This window comes from Amblyomma maculatum, chromosome 11 (genome assembly GCF_055883805.1).
Source record: "Amblyomma maculatum isolate TAMU_Amacu chromosome 11, ASM5588380v1, whole genome shotgun sequence".
NCBI classification, from domain to species: domain Eukaryota; kingdom Metazoa; phylum Arthropoda; class Arachnida; order Ixodida; family Ixodidae; genus Amblyomma; species Amblyomma maculatum.
Window position 1 is genome coordinate 117062517 of NC_139354.1, and position 18970 is coordinate 117081486.

Consider the following 18970-nt stretch of genomic DNA (forward strand, 5'->3'; position numbering starts at 1 on the left):
TCCACAGTATTCACAACAACCACGAACATCGCGCGCACATGCATGCGCTCACAATTGTATGGGGCAAATGTTCACATCACACATATTGCACAAATTTCACAAACTGTAATAACACATTACAAAATTCATACATCAATGCCATGAAATTCACAAACATGACAACACACTGCCGTCGAATACACCTAGGAATCAACAACCTAAAAGTGCCCCACGCTTTATTATTATTATTATTTTTTTTTCTTCAACGAGCTGTCCTCGAACTCAAGATGAACTTTCAGACAGTTATTTTGGTTCCCGCCTTCATTGGTCTCTTCTAGAGTCGACTTAAATAGTCGGCTCCCACATTTTCGTTACCTTTTATGTGTTCTACCCTAAACTGATATTCTTGTAGAAGCAAGCTCCAACGTAACACCCGGCTGTTCAAGTGTTTTGCCTGCTGGAGGTACCGGAGCGGCTGGTAGTCGGTTTGTACTATGAAAGATGTTCCATAGAGGTACGTGTTAAACTTCTGAATTCCCCACACAAGTGCTAAGCACTCTTTCTCAATGGTACTGTATGCAACCTCTCTGGAGAGCAGCTTTCTGCTAGCATAGGCTATGGGGTGAAGTGTACCATTGTGAGGTTGCAGCAGAACCGCCCCAAGGCTGGTGTCGGACGCATCTGTGCGTAACACGAAGGGTTGTTCAAAGTCTGGAAGCCGCAGAATTGGAGGGTTAGCTATGTGCCGTTTCAATTCTGTGAAAGCTATCTCGTGTTCTGGTGTCCACTTGACGAGGTTACTTTCCCTTTTCTTAGTGAGTCGCGTAAGTGGAGCACTGATTTCGGCGTAGTTTGGAATGAATTCCCGATAGTATCCGGTGAGCCCCAGGAAAGAACGCACTTGCCGCTTTGTTTTTGGGGCTGGTGCTGCCTGAATCTTTTCTAGAGTTTTCCCCAGTGGCGCTAGTTGTCCCCTTCCGATTCGGTGTCCTAAAAAGTCTATTTCCTCTGCTCCGAGTTCACACTTGCTGGGGCGAATTGTTAGTCCAGCGGCCTCAATCCTCGTGAAAAGTTGTTCTAGTGTCATGAGGTGTTCTTCCCACGTTTTGCTGGCCACGAGGACGTCATCATAGTAATGATATACATCGGGAAGATCCTCTGTGATTCGTCGCATGAGTTTCGCGAAAACGGCTGGTGCGGTTTTGATACCAAAAGGCATGTAGCGAAACTGATAAAGTCCAGACGTGGTCGAGAACGCCGTTTTAGGTTTCGAAGCTTCAGAGAGCGGGATTTGCCAGTATCCCTTCACGAAATCCACTTTGGAAAAGTACTTGGCTGTTCCGACGCTGGCGAATACCGAGTCTGCCCTCGGCATGGGTTCCGAATCGGCCACCAACACAGTGTTCAGCAGTCGGAAGTCTACCACGAACCTGTTTGTCTCGTCTGGTTTTCGTACGAGTAGTATGGGTGAGTTGTATGGTGATAAGGATTCCTCAGTTATTCCCAGGGTCTTCATCTCTCGTACTTCCTTTTCCACGTTTTCACGCGTAGTGAAAGGCAGTGGATACTGCCGCACATGTATTGGGATGTCATTTGTAAGTTCTAGATGACATTCGATCCAGTCCGTTTTTCCTGGCACATTAGAGAAAATCGCGTGGTGTTTAGTCATCACCTCTACAATTTCAGTTTTCTGTACTACAGATAATTTGGGTCCAAGCCTTACATCTTCCAACCCTTCGGTCTTTTTAAATTCGGGAACTGGGATGCTCTGTTCTTCGTCCAGGTCAGACACTGCAATAGTTAGGCATTGAGGTTTTCCTGTCGGGTCTACTATTTCGTCGTATCGTTTTAACAAATTAGCATGAAATAGCTTGAGACCACTTGGCGTTTCGATAGTGTAGTCTACCTCGCTATTTCTGTCCTTTACCTCGAAGGGCCCCTTCCACTGTAGGAGTAGTTTATTTTTATCGGTCGGGAGCAGCACAAGCACCTTGTCGCCCGGTCTGAACTGCCGGTCTTTAGCCCTTCGGTTGTACACCTTAGCATAGCGGACACCTGCTTTTTCCAGCTCTTCATGTGCTAGACGGCACGTCTCTTCAAGTCGGTTCCGAAGGTCGAGTACGTGTTGGTACGTGGTTTTTACTTCCTCATCCAAATCTTCGTTAGTCCAAACTTCTTTGAGGATCGTCAGAGGACCTCTCACGTGACGGCCGTAGAGGAGTTCGAAAGGAGAAAATCCCAAGCTGGCCTGGGGCACCTCTCTGTATGCAAAGAGTAATGGAGCCACGTAGCGGTCCCAATCGCTGGGCTTTTCCGCGCACATACGCTTCAACGTCATCTTGAGTGTCCCATTGAATCTTTCGACTAGGCCATTAGCCATAGGGTGGTACGGAGTTGTGTGCAGTTGGCGTAGCGATAGAAGTCTAGGTACTTCCTTCATGAGATCCGAGGTGAAGTTACTTCCCCGGTCGCTAAGTACTTCCCTAGGCACCCCGACCCTGGAGAACATCTCGACCAGCGCTTCCGCGACCCGCTCGGTCTCGACACTGGGGAGTGCGACCGCATCTGGATAGCGGGTGGCATAATCTATCAGAGTAAGAATATACCGATTTCCGCTTTTGTATGGTGGTTGAATTGGTCCTACTACGTCTATCGCCACTCTCGAAAATGGAGTTTCAATTATAGGCGCCTTCCCGAGAGGGACACAGGGTACGCGTCCCTTCGGAATCGTTCTCTGGCAAATGTCACATGAAGCGACGTATCGCTTAACGTCTGCGCAGATACCAGGCCAGAAGAATTCCTCCAATATTCGAGCTTTCGTTTTTTCACATCCGAGGTGACCGGCCATTATGGCGTCATGTGCCGTCTGTAGGACTGTGTTCCGATGTTTCTCTGGTACTACCAGCTGTCGCAGTCGTCTCCCTGTCGCGTCGGTATAAAATCGATACAACAGCCCATTCTCCTTACGGAACTCTATGCTACTTTTCCCATCTCGACATTTAGATGTTTTGCCCATTTTCATGAAGCACGTTTTTAGTGTCTCGTCTTGCTCTTGTTCTTCTTTATAGCTTCTGTCTTCAGCCGCTTTAGTCACATCGGGAGTCTTCAGTGTGGGAAAGTTCCTTCCCTGAGCTTTGGCTTGTGCTCGTGTTACGGCAGCAACGCTATCTTCTGTCGTTTCTTCCTTCGGTTCAATTTTCGTCGTCGCTGACGGTTCCAATTCACAGCTGAGCGAATCTTCTGGGTCGTCCGCCGCTCTTACTCCGGCAATGTTCCCCAAGATAAGATCGTACAGGGGGCGTTCTGCACATAGTGCCGTTACCTCTCCACTATAGTAGGGCGTCTGTACCTTCACTCGGGCTTCGGGCAGAACTCTAATCGTTCCATCGGCAAGATATACAGGCCTCTTCTTCCCAGTAAGTTGGTCGCTTCGAACTAATTCTTTTCTTATCATTGCCGTGCTACAGCCAGTATCTCGCAACACCGAGATGGATCTTCCTCCTACTTTCCCTGTGACGACAGGCATCTTCTGCTGTAAAACCTCAGCCCATGTTCCCATGGCCGCGTTCACAACTGGTACCTTCTTGTCACTTTTTAGTTCCACGAAGCCGTCAGCATCTTCTTCTTCCAAGTGGTACTCCGATGGAGTGTATACGCAGGCTATCTGGGGGGTGGACTTGTTAGGACATATGCTTGCTCTATGGCCCTTCCGTCCACAATTTGAACACCCCGTCGGGATATTATTTGTGAACCGGTTCCGGCAGTTAAATGCGTAATGTCCAACCTTGTTGCACAGGAAGCACTTCGGCGGTGACTTTGAGCTTGTTCGGGTATTGCGGAAGTCGGGTTTCTCTGGGTTGTCAGCATTTATGTTTTTAATCTTGGTCAAATTCACTCCTCCTTGGGCTTCTAGGAATTGGTCCGCAAGTTCCATCATTTCTTCCAGGTTATCCGCTTTTCTTTCTTTTAAATAAAGCGACAGACCAGGGTGACAGCTGCCCAGGAATTGCTCCTTAATTAGGAGTTCGCGAAGTGCGCCATACTCTAGTTTAATGTTTGAGAGTTCAGTCCAACGGTCAAAATAATGACTCAGTCGCGCAACATACTGTGTTGCCGTTTCACCGTCCATAGGTTTCCCAGTCCTGAACTTCTCACGAAACCCATCCGTCGTAAATCTAAACCTTTTAAGTAATGCAGCTTTCACTTTGTTATAGCTGCCTGCATCCTCAGGAGGAAGTCTTCCAAACACACTTAATGCTTCGCCGCTAAGGCAAGTGCTCAAGATGGTAGCACATTCTCTGTCTGTCCAATTTGCATTTATGGCGACCCTTTCAAAACGCAAGAGGAACGCGTCGAGATCGTCTCTTCTCTCGTCGTATTTCGGGATCAATTTGCTTGCGTCTATCCGCAAGCTGCTATGTCCTTCACTGGAGCTATGCACTTCAGTTAAACCGTTGTTGTTCCCTGAGTTTTGGAGCTGAAGTTTCATAGTAAGTAATTCCTTTTCTCGCTGAAATTCCTCTTCACGCTCCTTTCGAGCCTTCTCTCTTTCTTCCTCGGCTTCCTTTCGAGCCCTCTCTCGTTCTTTTTCTGCTCTCTCTCGTTCCTTTTCTTCTCTCTCTCTCTTTCTTCTTTTTCTCTCTGGCTAACCCATTTGCGCAGTTCGGCACCGGACAACCCCAGCTGGGTGCCAGCCTCAATCAACTCTTTCAGATTCTTATCTGAAGCGCGAACCGTCTGGGTGTAACCTAAATACTGCTTAGCGAACCTCGCCTAAACGCTTCCGCGCGGCACAACCTCTCGCTATCGCTCTGCTGCTACACAGTTTACGACCTCTTCGTAAAGTCTTCTAACTCGTTCTCCGTCCTCTGAGCTTGAGTGCACCAAACGTCCTGTCGCGGACGCCAGAATAATTGTCACCCGTTAATAATTAGGGGCTATTATTAACGATGCGCCATTAACGGTTCGCACACTCCCAGACACCCTTAGAGTGAGTGGGGGTAGCTGTTCCGGTCGCAAAGGAGATGCCCTCGACTTGCGTGGCAATCTCAGCGGGGATTCAACTACCTTGTAGTGACAGAAGGGGGTGGTCGTTTGGTGCCCAGCGGTCGCCGGTTCAAACCAGAGTAAGGATCGGAGTCAGAAGTAACAAACAAAACACAATTTATGCACAGCAAGAGACGATACAAAGGAATACACAAGGTCACTTGAAATACAACAGACGAGAGGTTCACAGAATACGAATGCTAAGCATGCAACTACAGAATGATTCAATAACACAGGCTTTACAGCAGATTAAACACGAGAGAGTTACATAAACAAACACCATTTTTTGTTCACCGGGCACTGTTGCAGTCCGACGCCTCAAGAGTCACGATGTGGCCGCCATACGAGACGAGCGCCGCTCCCTTGAAAGTCCGTGGGCTTGCCAGCAGCGGGTGATCCCCGGGAGTCGAGCCGAAGCACAGGCGAACACGTCGCAAAGCACTGAAGAACTGACTGACTGGCTCATCAAGCGGCGCGGTCTCTTTAAATAGGGCGCGCCGCGTCTGTTTGTTAACACGCGCCAAAGCTAGCGCGCACACACACTTAACTTCGCTGGTTATAGCGCTCTCTCTTCCTCCCGTCGAGCCGCGCGTCGCCATTGGCCAGGTCAAATAGAAGATGCTGGAATGTTCCGGCTGATTCCAGTCCGATCAACCACCGTCCTCCCCGGGCAATGGGAAAGAGGGTCACGGCAACGCGTACAAAACTACGCGCTCTCCCGCGCGGGGAAGGGGGCTTTTCTCTCCATGCCTTCCACGCGACGCCGTGCGGGCCTCGCGCCGTACCGGCTTGATGAAAATGGGCGCCGATTTCGTGACATCGTAACATTATTCAGAACACCAAATTTATTATATATGCATAGAATACCAGCATATGGTTCTGGTAATACCATCGACAAACTCATTAATGATTGAAATGGCACCATAGTCCAACTGCAGCAATGGTCTTCATGCATTTACATGTATATTAACGAAAATAAAACAAAAGCAATTGTGTTTCTGCCGAAAACCTAACCTGTTCCTCCTCAGGCCGATATTGTTTTAAACTCTCATCCTGTTGACATTGTTGACCATTTCAAATGTGAAGGTGTGATATTCACTGCCAATCTACCCTGGGAGTCTGATGGGAATTTTCTATTAGCCAAACTTGCTCGAATAACCGGTGTAATCGGTGGACTCCGTTGCATGCTTTCTACTAAAACAAAAATATTGGTCTATATTTCTCTGTTCTATCCGCACGTAACTACTGCCAACTTGCCTGGGGCACAAATACAGTCTCTAACACGCAAAAAATATTGCCTTCTTACGGGTGCCAATAAATGTTATTTCTCTCTCTCCATATGCAAAACGGCATCTACGCCAAGAGTACGATGATTGCTATAATGCAACCACTGCAGATTGTTTTCACAGTGCTCATGAGAGATCATAAGCTATACCACTACCGTTTGAGTGGTCGGTTTAAATATGAAGAGAAACAATATTCAGTTTGTGGATGCCTTGGCACATTTAGAAAGAAATAAAAAATGTTTTAATACTCGACGTGAAGAAAACTGGAAGGTTACTGCACCACGCTTGAATTATTTTATGGAGCGTTTCTCTCTTTTAAACTAATAACCTGATTTCATCTATTTTGGTATTCGTTTTATCTAGCTCAGAACTTTTTCTTTTCTTCAGCATTGATCAAGTGTCTTGATATGCTTATCGCTTGTTCATTCTTTGGTGCTGGCGGTGTTTCTTTTATCTGGCTCGGGACTTTTTCGTTTATACTGCATTGAGAAAGTGTCTTGATTTGTTTATCGCGTCTTCATTCTCTGGTGCTGTCTAGACGCTGCCTCATATATGGGGCCGCGGACTCGTCAAGCCGCCAAGTGGCAGCTTTCTTTCCGTAGCCTTTCATCTGTAGCACCTGATGCGAATAAAAATTTAATTTGAAAACCACTGGACTCTGCTAGTAAGGCATTCCGAAACGAATGTCAAGTCCAAGCAGCTTCCGTAAGTCACTCCATGATTATAAGTTGGAGTTCCGTCGTTAAGGCACTGAGGGCCATGGTCAGAGGCGAAAGCGACAAGCTTTAGTCTTCTAAGATTCATGATAACACTTCTCCATGGCGGGGTGAGCGTTCATATCACCTATAACTATCAGTGGGCCTGATGTGACTGCCGAAAATATCACTCAACCTTTCGGCGTCAATGAGGCTTGATGGTGCCAAGTACACAGCTAAAAGCGTATATGAAGTCCCAGCTCTTCACTGTCAAGCAAACATACTCATTCTAGTTGTTAAAGAGAACAGAATGTAGTACATATGTAAGTTAACGTCGAATGTAAACGATGACCTTGCTATTTATGTTGCGTGTTGGCGATGCAAGCGCCTGATAACCGGATATTCGCAAAATTTTTGTTAGATTCTGTTGCAAATAACCAAAGTGGGGAAGCAATATTTGTAAAAATACTACCGAATATCTGAAATTCGGAGCTGGAGTTTACGGGAATTCCATTCAAAAATGAAAGCACGCTTCACTTTGTTTTTAAAAAGTATATTTGGCGGAGCCGTGATGCCTTCTGCTGTAGAGCCGCAAGAACCGGATGCAGTGTGTCTAGTATTTTCAGTGCGTTGTGCGCTGCTGGCGTGCGCAAGTCGGAAAGCAGAGCACGCATGAAATTCGTCAATGACGTGAGCATTGCGATCACTTGCAGGTTTTGGTCAACGTCCGAAGCATGCATTTTCCATGGATCAGTCGTAGGCGTTGAATACTTGGAGTGGGGCAAAATTCCAGCCCCGGTGGTTGTAAAAGGCTATGGTAGGGGTGGCAATGATTTTCATGGTGCAGTAGGTCCCTAGTCATCCGACATGGGGTTCCCTTGGTTTAGTAAAATTGTTGGTGGAGTAGGAGCAGTTTCAATGGTGCTTGGGAGTTTCGCTCAAAATGCTATCCATTTCTTCGAAGACCTTCGGTGGCGCGAATGACGTCGCCGTATATTAGCAGCGACTTCTTTGTGCGTAGAATGATCTCGTACCATTTGTTTCAGTACCGCCCGCTCGGTCTTCAGACGGGGGCAATCTCTAGATGAAGAATCGTGAGGGCCACGGCAGATGACGCCCTTTAAGGTAGTGGCGCGGCAGATGTCACCGCTGTGTGGCATGGAACATCTCGGGCACACGATGGAGTTGTTACACGCAGAACTCACGTGGCCAATCCTCATGCACTTCCTGCCCTGTAGAGGCTCAGGCACGAAAGGTCTAACTGGGTGTCGAAAGTGCCCAAACTTCACGAACGATGGTATGCAGTCACCCTTGAAAGTCAGCTTGATGCAAGTAAATCTAGCTATGCGCTGATCTGGGATTATTGAGATGTCATTGGCCGCCGGCTTGATTAACATAGGTAAATCAGAGTCACAGGGGGCGATGTCAACGTTGTAAATTACGCCAGACGCAGTTTCCTTTTCTTGAAGAGTAAGAGGACCTATGCTAACGTTGCCGAATTTAGTGATGCTGGACAAACTGTCAAGTGCGCGTCGCTCCGTGACATCAGTGGCAATGACATTTTTATAAGAGTTTATCCTTATGTCTTTGCTCCATAGGCTTTCAAATATATGGAGATCGCTCGCCTTTTCAGGAAGTTCAAAATGCCCGCCAGTTGCTGTGGCACAAGCAAATCTGTATGTACCGGGGCACTTCGCGCCGTAATTAACGTTGGCGTGCTTGAAGAGGACGATTCCACTTGTCTGCGCATCCTACGCTTGGCTTTCTTACTGACGACCGGTACGAACCCGTCATCAGTCGAGGATTCATCACTTGGCGCCGAGTACACATCAGTGCCCTGGCTCCGTGAGTCGCCCGTGTGGTAGAGGCGCTTTTTCTGGTTGGCCGCTGCCGACCCACCAGGTTCCAAAGGGGGTCTTGCAGACACATACTCCATCGCTGTGACGAAAAGGGAGCGGCGGCGCGCTGATATGGCACACATTATCACAAATCTACAATGACGTGAATGCAGCGTTCCGATGCAAAGCTCTGCGCAAGGAGTACACCGACAGTTCCGATGTAAACTACGTGAACGTGGCAGAGTTGTTGTTGTTGTTGTGGCTGTAGGAAGAAGGAAAAGAAAATGCACGGGCCTGCTACTGGCTCTGTAGCTGAGCCACCTGCCTCGTGCAGACAGAAGAGAAAATAGAGAATAAAGGAAAGGAAAGAAAAAGGGAGAGAAAGACGCGCGTCGCAACAACAGCCGTCGTCCACCACCCAAGCGGTGGCGGGTGCAATGACGGCCTACAACAGATAAAAATTCGGTGGCAGGCAAGCCCCCGCCGCAAGCGGTGGTGACCTACCTGTCCCAGCCCATCACGGGAGTGCTGGGTGCAGAGATTCCCGTCGGGCTAAAACATGGTATTCGCCGTCGCTAACGATCAGGCCCGATTACTTGCATGAGGCTACATTGAGAGGCTGCAGTAGTGAAGGGCTCGGGAATAATTTCGACCGAATGGGGTTTTTTAACGTGCACTGACTTCGCACAGCACATGGACGTATTTATATTTCGCCTGCAATGAAACGCGGCCGCCGCAGTCGGATACTCGGGCTCTGTGGTGCATCGTGTTAACCACTGAGCCACAGCGGCGGGTATTCCTCCAAGATATACTTGGTTTGATTTGGTTTAAGGGGTTCCGTAGTGGATGGTCACATAGTAATGTCGGCCACCCGGGGAGTTTTAACGTGCACTGACATCAAACAGCACACGGATGCCTCTCTGTTTCGGCCTCTAACGAAACGGCGACGGTGTTGAAAATATTTATTCAGAGCGTATGTACACACGGGCATTATCTTGACACAGAGCCTTGTATACCCTGGCCTTACAAACACTGGGTGCAGTCCCTAGACAGGGACCCTATTGGCGCTTGGCACCGCCCCCGCACGCCGGGTTCAGGCGGCCTGTCTTCACCAAAACGACGCTGTTCCCTGTAGTGCTTAAACATTTCGATCCCCAATTCACTGGGCGGTGCCAGTACCATGGGCAGATAGCTGACACCTACCACATGATTTGGGCCTGCCAACCGAGCCCATCATTTCCGGCTATCCTCAAACCTTCCAGTATGACTGGCGGCGATTCTGCGCTAGTGAGTGAGTGAGTGAGTGAGTGAGTGAGTGAGTGAGTGAGTGAGTGAGTGAGTGAGTGAGTGAGTGAGTGAGTGAGTGAGTGAGTGAGTGAGTGAGTGAGTGAGTGAACTTTATTAACTGCTCGGGGATCTTTTTCTTCGCCTCTTCAACCGAGGCTGACGAGCGGTTGGCGCCCCCAGTCCAGGGCACCACTGGCTTTCGCCAGTTTGCGAGCTCTTGTGACCAGGTAGAGCTGAGCCTCCGGGTCAGAGCTGGCCAGCAAAGCCTCCCACTGTCTTTCATTTGGGTTTTCGATTTTTTGTAGTTGATGTGAGCTGCATTCCCATGTTATGTGGTACAGGGTAGGGGTCTTCCCGCACCACGGGCACTCGTCTCTGAATGTCGTGGGATGCATCATGTGTAATATGTGTAAATTAATGAAGGTGCCCGTCTGTAGCCGCCTCAGATCTATGGCCTCCTCGTTGCAGAGCTTTTTATTCTGCGCGAAATGCAGCCGCCGGCGGTCGGGTTAGAACCCGGGGTGGTTTTGATTTTTGATGAAAAGAAAATTGCAGTGCCTGACTTACTTCTCAGAGGGCACTTAATCACACTCTGAAGAAGGGAGAAAAGAAGCAGTGGAACAGGTGCCGTTTTCGATAGCTACAGAACAATCTTCTGCATCAGGATCTTTATTCCACATTGACATCGCACAGCGCATGGATGCATTTTTTTTCGCCTCCATCGAAATGCGGCGTTCTCTGTCAGGTTCCAGCCCGGGTATTTTGGTCAGCAGCCAAGGCTCTTAACCACTGCGCCACCGCAGCCGCAAATATTGGTGGCGGAAAACTTATGAGTAAAACAATGTAACTCGTCGGTAGACACTTCAAACGCGCTGTCAGATGGGTAACATGCTGTTTGCGACATCGCTGCCATGCTATGCCATGTGGCTGGTCACGTGATGGTGACGTTACTGTCGCTGTGACTCTATCCTGTGCTACGCCAAGGGCGATGCCGTCATGCGACAAGAGAGCATCGTCGTCGCAGTGGTGGTGGGCAAACTTTATTTCAGTTGATATGATTTAGATCGGCCTTGGCATCACAATTTTTGCATTTGTCTTAATAGAGTCCTTCAGAATATAGGTAACAGAACTGTGGATTTGGATAGGTAGCAGTTACGCCATGCTTTGGCCTGGCGTTTGGAGTGTTTTGTCTGCAGGGGGGAATCTGAGTCTGGCAAACCTGTAATGCTGCATGATTTCTCAATAACAAAACAACCTGTCCTTTCCGGAGTTTATAGTGAGGGGGCTGCATGACCCAGCTCGGCGGGACAGTTCTCGAGCTAGGTTATGAGGAGCCTCATTACCAGCAAGGGAGGCATGAGCAGGCGTCCAGATTAAGCGAATGTGCGATGAGGGCTGACAATTTTGTACAATACGCGCTGATTGTCGGGAGATTATTTCCAACTTGTAATTACGTATTGCCAGTTTTGAGTCGCTGACTATGGTTTCTGTCTAGAATCCCACAATGACAAGAGTAATGGCTGCTTCTTCTCCAACATGTTTGTGTTGAGTACGTATAGTGCCCCCAGTTACGACTGCACCATGTTCTGTGGTAACCACAGCTACCATGTTTCCAGGCGAGGAATCTGCTGCATCGACATACGCTGAACAAAAAAATTAGAGGTGAATGCTTAAACGGCTTTGGGAGACTCCAAAAGCATTGGTGCTTAAGCGACGTTGTTGTAATTTTTACTTGTTCTTTTATTTTTTTTGTATTTGGTAACTCTTAAGTTGTTTATTTCTGATGGTTATTTATTACTTTTTACCACTATAACTGATGAGCATCACGAATAAAAATTATTATTATGACAGTCATCACAAATTACCATTATTTTTACTGAGCTTTTTAACGATTTCGCTTAACACACATGAAAGAAAAGGCGCACTATCTGTCACATCTTTTTCTGTGGACACCTGATCCGCTAAGTAAGGGAAAGTCCTACTTCTACTCCGCGGTAACTCTCCTGGCCACACATGTTGCGTCCGCCTTTTCCGTCCTTCTTAGGCCTCACCAACATAGCCTATCATGGCTTTCGCCTTAAAATTGAAGAGCGCCTTGCTTGCAGGAGACATGCGCCCTCCGTGTTCAGTGCCTCCAGCGACGCCTTGATGAGAGTGTCCCGAGGGAGGTGTACAGACAACTTTGTGACGCCTACTCCACGCTGGCGGCAAGTCTCGCAGACAGCGCGAGGACGGTAAGTACCGCATTGTGCTGGCCTTGCATCATGCCGTCGGCCACGGCCGGCAGCGTTTTAATGAGGTGCATCAGGGCTGGTCAGACAGTTGCACATATTGACTCGCCATTAGGCAGTGACGCATCAATATGTGCAACTGTCTGACCGGCCCTGATGCACCGCCACTGGTTGTTGTTGTTATGGCAGTAGGAAGAAGGGATAGCAAATGCACGGGCCTGCTACTGGCTCTGTAGCTGAGCCACCTCCGCTGCCTCGTGCGGACAAAAAAGAAAATAGAGGAGAAAAGGAAAAAAAGAAGAGGGAGAGAAAGACGCGCGCCGCAACAGGCCGTCGTCCACCACCACGGAAGCGGTGTCTGGTGCCCACCGGCGGCCCACAACAGCCGCCACTGGGCAGTGAGCCCCGCCGGGGTGGCGCAGTGGTTACGGCGCTCGACTACTGTTCCCAAGGATGCGGGATCTAATGCCGGCCTCGGCGGCAGCTTTTCGATGGCGGCGAAAAGCAAGGTGTCCGTGTGCTGTGCGATGACAGTGCGCGTTAAAGAACCTCAGGTGGTCGAAATTTCCGGAGTCCTCCTCTACGGCGTCTCTCATATCCTGAGTCGATTTGGGACGTTAAACCCCACAAACCAACCAACCATGAGGCAGTGATGTGAGACCGCGGCAATAATAATAATTGGTTCACAGAAAAGACGCAGTATCTGTAATACTTGTTCAGTGCACACCTGAATCGCACCGTAAGAGAAGGGAGGAAGGTGGTAGTGAAAGCGGAAAGAGAAAATGGTGTCGTAGTGGATGACTCCGAAATAATTTCGATCGCTTTAGGATCTTTAACCCACGAAAACAGCGTGCTATTTATTGAAATGAATAACTATAGCATGCGCTTCCTAATCGGAACAGCTGTCTATTTAACCAACTAGTTCTTAGATGCCAAACTGATGGCGTTCGTTTCGGCCTCAACAATCATCTTCTCGGTTCTCGTTATAGCACATTCGTGAACAGGAAAATGAACAACAGCGGCAAACACGGGCTAGAAAAGAACACACTAAAGGTCCAGCCAAAATACTATCCTTAATGAAATGAGAAGTTCAAATTTACAGTGCACTTGACTAGCGTAACTGGGATTCTGGCAGCAGGATGACATCTTCCGAATATGCGTACTGCGGTTATTAAGCGACGAAAGCTAATCATGGTGTGACAATAACCAACCCGCTGTGCGCGGTCCCGCTGTCCTTTCGTCATCCCTTGTGTTACGCTGCATTTGGTTTCACGAATATGGCAGGAAACTAGGTGCAGCTATCATGTAACATCGCCATGTATTAATCGGCGGCTCGTGTTTTTGAGGAAGAAAGCGAGCACGGGCTGTGATGTTCAGAGTTGTAAACAATACGGCTACATTAAAAATGAAAAATAAACCCTCTACGCCTGAATTCATGCATAATTTTAATCACCACCCAAGTACGTTAACCACTAAACAGCCCTTGTTTCTTCGAATAAATTAGTTGTATTTGCAATAATAAATACAGTAATAGCGATGAACTTGGGGGTATCGCTCAAGTTTTGCCTTGAGACGCAGTAGCGCTTGTACACACACACACACACACACACACACACACACACACACACACACACACACACACACACACACACACACACACACACACACACACACACACACACACACACACACACACACACACACACACACACACACACACACACACACACACACACACACACACACACACACACACACACACACACACACACACACACACACACACACACACACACACACACACACACACACACACACACACACACACACACACACACACACACACACACACACACACACACACACACACACACACACACACACACACACACACACACACACACACACACACACACACACACACACACACACACACACACACACACACACACACACACACACACGGTAGAAAAACAGTAAACTTTAATCCGAGGTTTGAGCCGGGGTCCGGCCTTTGCCAAGGAGTGTAGGCTACAATCCTTAACGTTTACTGTTTTTCTACCGTGTGTCATCTCCTTTACGTTTCATCATCATCATCATCAGCCTGACTATACCCACTGCAGGGCGAAGGCCTCTCCCATATTTCTCCACTTAACCCGGTTCTGTGCCAGCTGCATCCACTTGACCCCTGCGAACTTCTTAATCTCATCCGCCCACCTAACTTTCTGCCGCCCCCTGCTACGCTTTCCTTCCCTTGGAATCCAGTTTGTTACCCTCAGCGACCATCGGTTATCCTCTCTTCGCACTACATGTCCTGCCCATGTCCATTTCTTCTTCTTAATTTCTACTGGAATGTCGGTAACTTGAGTTATTTCTCAGACCCACTCTGCACGCTTTCTATCTCTTAATGTCACCCCTACCATGTTTCGTTCCATAGCCCTCTGGGTTGTCCTCAACTTAAGTAGAACTCTCTTGGTTAGCCTCCACGTTTCAGCCCCATAGGTGAGTACAGGCAAGATGCAACCGTTGTATAATTTCCTCTTGAGCGATACCGGTAAGCTGCTAGTCATAATCTGCGAGTGCTTGCCAAATGCGCTCCATCCCAATCGTATTCTTCTTATTATTTCCTTTTCGTGGTCCGGATCTGCGGTTACTACCTGTCCTAAGTAGACATATTCGCCTACTATTTCCAGTATTTCGCTACCTAATGTAAACTGCTGTTCCTTCCCGAGGCTGTTGAACATTACCTTAGTCTTCTGCATATTGATTTTCAAGCCTACCTTTCTACTTTTCCTGTCTAGGTCATCAATCATTATTTGCAGTTCATCCCCCGAGTTGCTTAGCAAGGCAATGTTATCAGCAAATCGCAGATTACTGAAGTATTCTCCATCTACCCTTATCCCTAACTTCTCCCATTCCAAGTCTCTGAATACTTCCTCTAAACAAGCTGTGAATAGTACTGGGGAGATTGTGTCTCCTTGCCTAACACCTTTCTTTATGGGAATTTTGTTACTTTCTTTATGCAGAACTATGGTTGCTGTGCAGCCACTATATATATCTTCCAGCACTTTCACGTACGGCTCGTCTACCCCTTGATTTTGCAATGCCTGCATCACCGCCGAGGTTTCAACTGAGTCAAATACTTTTTCGTAATCAATGAATGCTATGTATAAGGGCTGGTTATATTCCGAGCATTTTTCTATCACCTAATTGATGGCATGTATATGATCGATAGTAGAGTACCGTTTCCGAAACCCTGCTTGATCCTTTGCTTGATTGCAGTCTAAGGTTGTCCTGATTCTATTAGCGATTACCTTAGTAAATACCGTATACGTAACAGACAGTAAGCTGATTGGTCTGTAATTTTTAAGGTCCTTAGAGTCCCCTTTCTTGTGAATGAGGATAATGTTTGCATTCTTCCATGGTTCCGGTACCGTCGATGACACCAGACACTGCGTATACGGGGTGGCCAGTTTTTCTTATGTTTACGTTTATGCCCTACCAGACCCATTCGAGCTTCAACTCCCCCCCCTCTCTCTCTCTATTTCTTCTGTATATATATATATATATATATATATATATATATATATATCATCATCATCAGCCTGACTATACCCACTGCAGGGCGAAGGCCTCTCCCATATTTCTCCACTGGTGTGCAGCTTATCATGAGAGGTTGCGGCCAATTACTGCACCAGGGTGGCCAACTACTGTTCTGGTGAGGGAGTGCGTTGCCGGAGGTGTTCACCGGCATTTAGGTCTCACCCCGAACCTGTTTATGCAGTTCCATCGACACACGCATATATATATATATATATATATGTGTGTGTGTGTGTGTGTGTGTGTGTGTGTGTGTGTGTGTGTGTGTGTGTGTGTGTGTGTGTGTGTGTGTGTGTGTGTGTGTGTGTGTGTGTGTGTGTGTGTGTGTGTGTGTGTGTGTGTGTGTGTGTGTGTGTGTGTGTGTGTGTGTGTGTGTGTGTGTGTGTGTGTGTGTGTGTGTGTGTGTGTGTGTGTGTGTGTGTGTGTGTGTGTGTGTGTGTGTGTGTGTGTGTGTGTGTGTGTGTGTGTGTGTGTGTGTGTGTGTGTGTGTGTGTGTGTGTAAGAGCATTGAATGTAAAGGGGAAGGAAAGTTCTTCCTTCCGCTTTGCATTTAATGCTCTTTATTCCAATAATCACTATAAGACAAATTCCTGTAAATGTCAATGGTATAAAAAAAACTATCGCTTGCTTTGCACTCATATATATTGTAGTGAACTACACGAGGATATACGAAGACAAGGATGAAGTAGGCGAGAATACCACGAAGACGAGGATAAGGACGACAAAGTGCCGCTGCGCTGCTCGAGCTCGCTTGTGGAAGGCCTAGACTGGCTGTGCTCTTGTGTGGTTCTTTGTGCAACTTGGAGAGGGCTATTATCCCTGTTAAAGGACAGTAAACACCCCCTTTCACTTGGTGGAGGTCAGGATTTCCTGCCGTCCTGGAGCTTCGAAGCCGCACACTCCCAACACAAGCAATGACCGACGCTACCACCCCCAGTCCAACCGGCCCCTCATCCGCCGTGTTTTGCGCTGGAGCTTTGCGCCAGCGTGATCCTCCTATCTTCAGCGGAACCGGCGACCACGACGTGGAAGATTGGCTGTCATCATATGAGCGGGTCAGTACGCCCAACAAATGGGACGACGGTCTCAAATTAAATAACGTGATATTCTACCTGACGGACATTGCCAACCTGTGGTTCCGCAACCACGAGGCCGATATCTCCTCGTGGTCTGCTTTCAAGACTACTTTTTCCGATATCTTCGGTAGGCCTGCAGTGCGCAAGCTGCGCGCTGAGCAACGCTTGCGCCGCCGTGCACAGCTACCCGGCGAAAATTTTACGAGTTATATTGAAGATGTTGTAGATCTGTGCAAGCGCGTGGACGCTTCAATGACAGAACAGGCCAAGATTAGTCATATTTTACAAGGAATCGACGATGACGCGTGCCAGATGCTTCTGGCCAGAAACCCAGCAACCGTGGTCGACGTCATCAATGCATGCCAAAATTTTGAGGAATTACGCAAGCGCCGTCAAATCACTCGTTCTTCGCTCTCACACCAGGAGCCTCTTGCAGCTTTAACAGCTGACGCAGAACAGTCCCCCTTGCTGCAACAAATCAAGCAGTTCATTCGAGAAGAAGTTGCCCGTCAACTGTCCCTCGTTCCCCATCGTCCTGACGCTTCCTCTTCTTTGGCGCCAAAGTTGCAGCAAGTCATCCGCGAACAAGTCGCAGGAGCACTTCCTACGCTTCTAGAAGCTCCTGCCGTCGCTCCTTTGACATACGTCGGAGCACCACTACAATATAGCCAACCGTCTGTCCCAGCCCCTTTGACCTACGCGGCAGTGGCTGCGCGGCCTCCGCCTGAGCCGTTACCACCCGTGCAGCCTGTCCTACGCCATGCACCGCTTCCTCAAACGGCTCCGCTTCATCCTGCGACTCCGCGCTATTACAACCCGTGGCGTACTTCTGACAATCGCCCAATTTGTTACTACTGTGGTTGCCCTGGACACGTGGCCCGTCGGTGCCGTCGCCGCATGGCTGCGCGTCCCGAGTCTGCGTCTTCGGAGTACTCCCCACCGCTGCTTCGTTCTGCTCCGTCTTCTCCTGCATACGCCGCCGAACAGCGTTCGTACATGACCAATCGTTCTCCTTCTCCACGTCGCAGGTCACTGTCACCAATGTGCCGGCGACCACCCCCTGCTGATGAGGGAAACTAAGCTCCGCGGTTCCTGAGGCAAGAACTGCGTACTCTGCGAAAAGCTCAAGGCCTCATATTTCTCCCACGAACGTTATAATGATTTCTATCGATGGTCTGTCCGTATATGCGCTGGTCGATACGGGTGCTGCAGTGTCAGTGATTCATGAGCAACTCTGCCGACGATTACGAAAAGTTACGACGTCATTTAACGGTTTGTCACTCCGCACTGCCAGTGAAGAGAGAATTGCACCTTTAGCAGCATGTACAGCGCGTGTCGTCATTGAAGGTATTTTGTACAGTGTCGAGTTCGTCGTTTTGTCATCTTGTTCCCACGACGTGATCCTCGGATGGGACTTCTTGTCTAAACATAACGCCGTGATCGATTGCGCCCGAGCTGAAGTAGAATTTTCTGCACTGTGCGACGCACTTCCCGACGACAACCGTTCAGTGTGTCCTCAAAAGCTCACCATCGCTGAAGATGTCGACGTAGCACAAGAGGCTTGTGCCCTTGTGCCTCTTTTGTGTCCTGCTGTGTCAGACGTTAGTGTTTTATTTACGCCGTCTGCATCCTTCATCCACCGCAAGCACCTGCCGCTGCCATCTGCTGTTCTCGATGTTCACGGTGGCTTCACGAAGCTACTCATCTACAATCCGTCTCCGCACCCGATTACTCTGCTACGTGGAGAATCTCCGGGTTCTATTCAACCAGCCCACCTTCTCTCTGACCTGGACGCCTCCGAGACCTACCGCAGCAACTACATTGATGCTCTGCAGTCCGATCCGACGCCTGATTCGTTGCCAGACGACTTCTTCCGAACCGCCATCGATGACGCTCTTCCTTCCACCTAGCGGACTCAGCTTGTGGCCCTTT

The 18970-nt window shown here is 48.5% G+C and overlaps 1 protein-coding gene across 1 annotated transcript in view; it reads left to right on the forward strand.

Moving 5' to 3' along the window:
* Window positions 1-18970, forward strand: part of LOC146174816 (uncharacterized) — a 212297-nt gene that overhangs the window by 130914 nt on the left and 62413 nt on the right. Inside the window, exon 17 of the mRNA XM_084585459.1 lies at window positions 12237-12365. Within this exon, the coding sequence (XP_084441585.1) occupies window positions 12237-12365 (129 nt within the window). The remainder of the gene's footprint in view (window positions 1-12236; window positions 12366-18970) is intronic.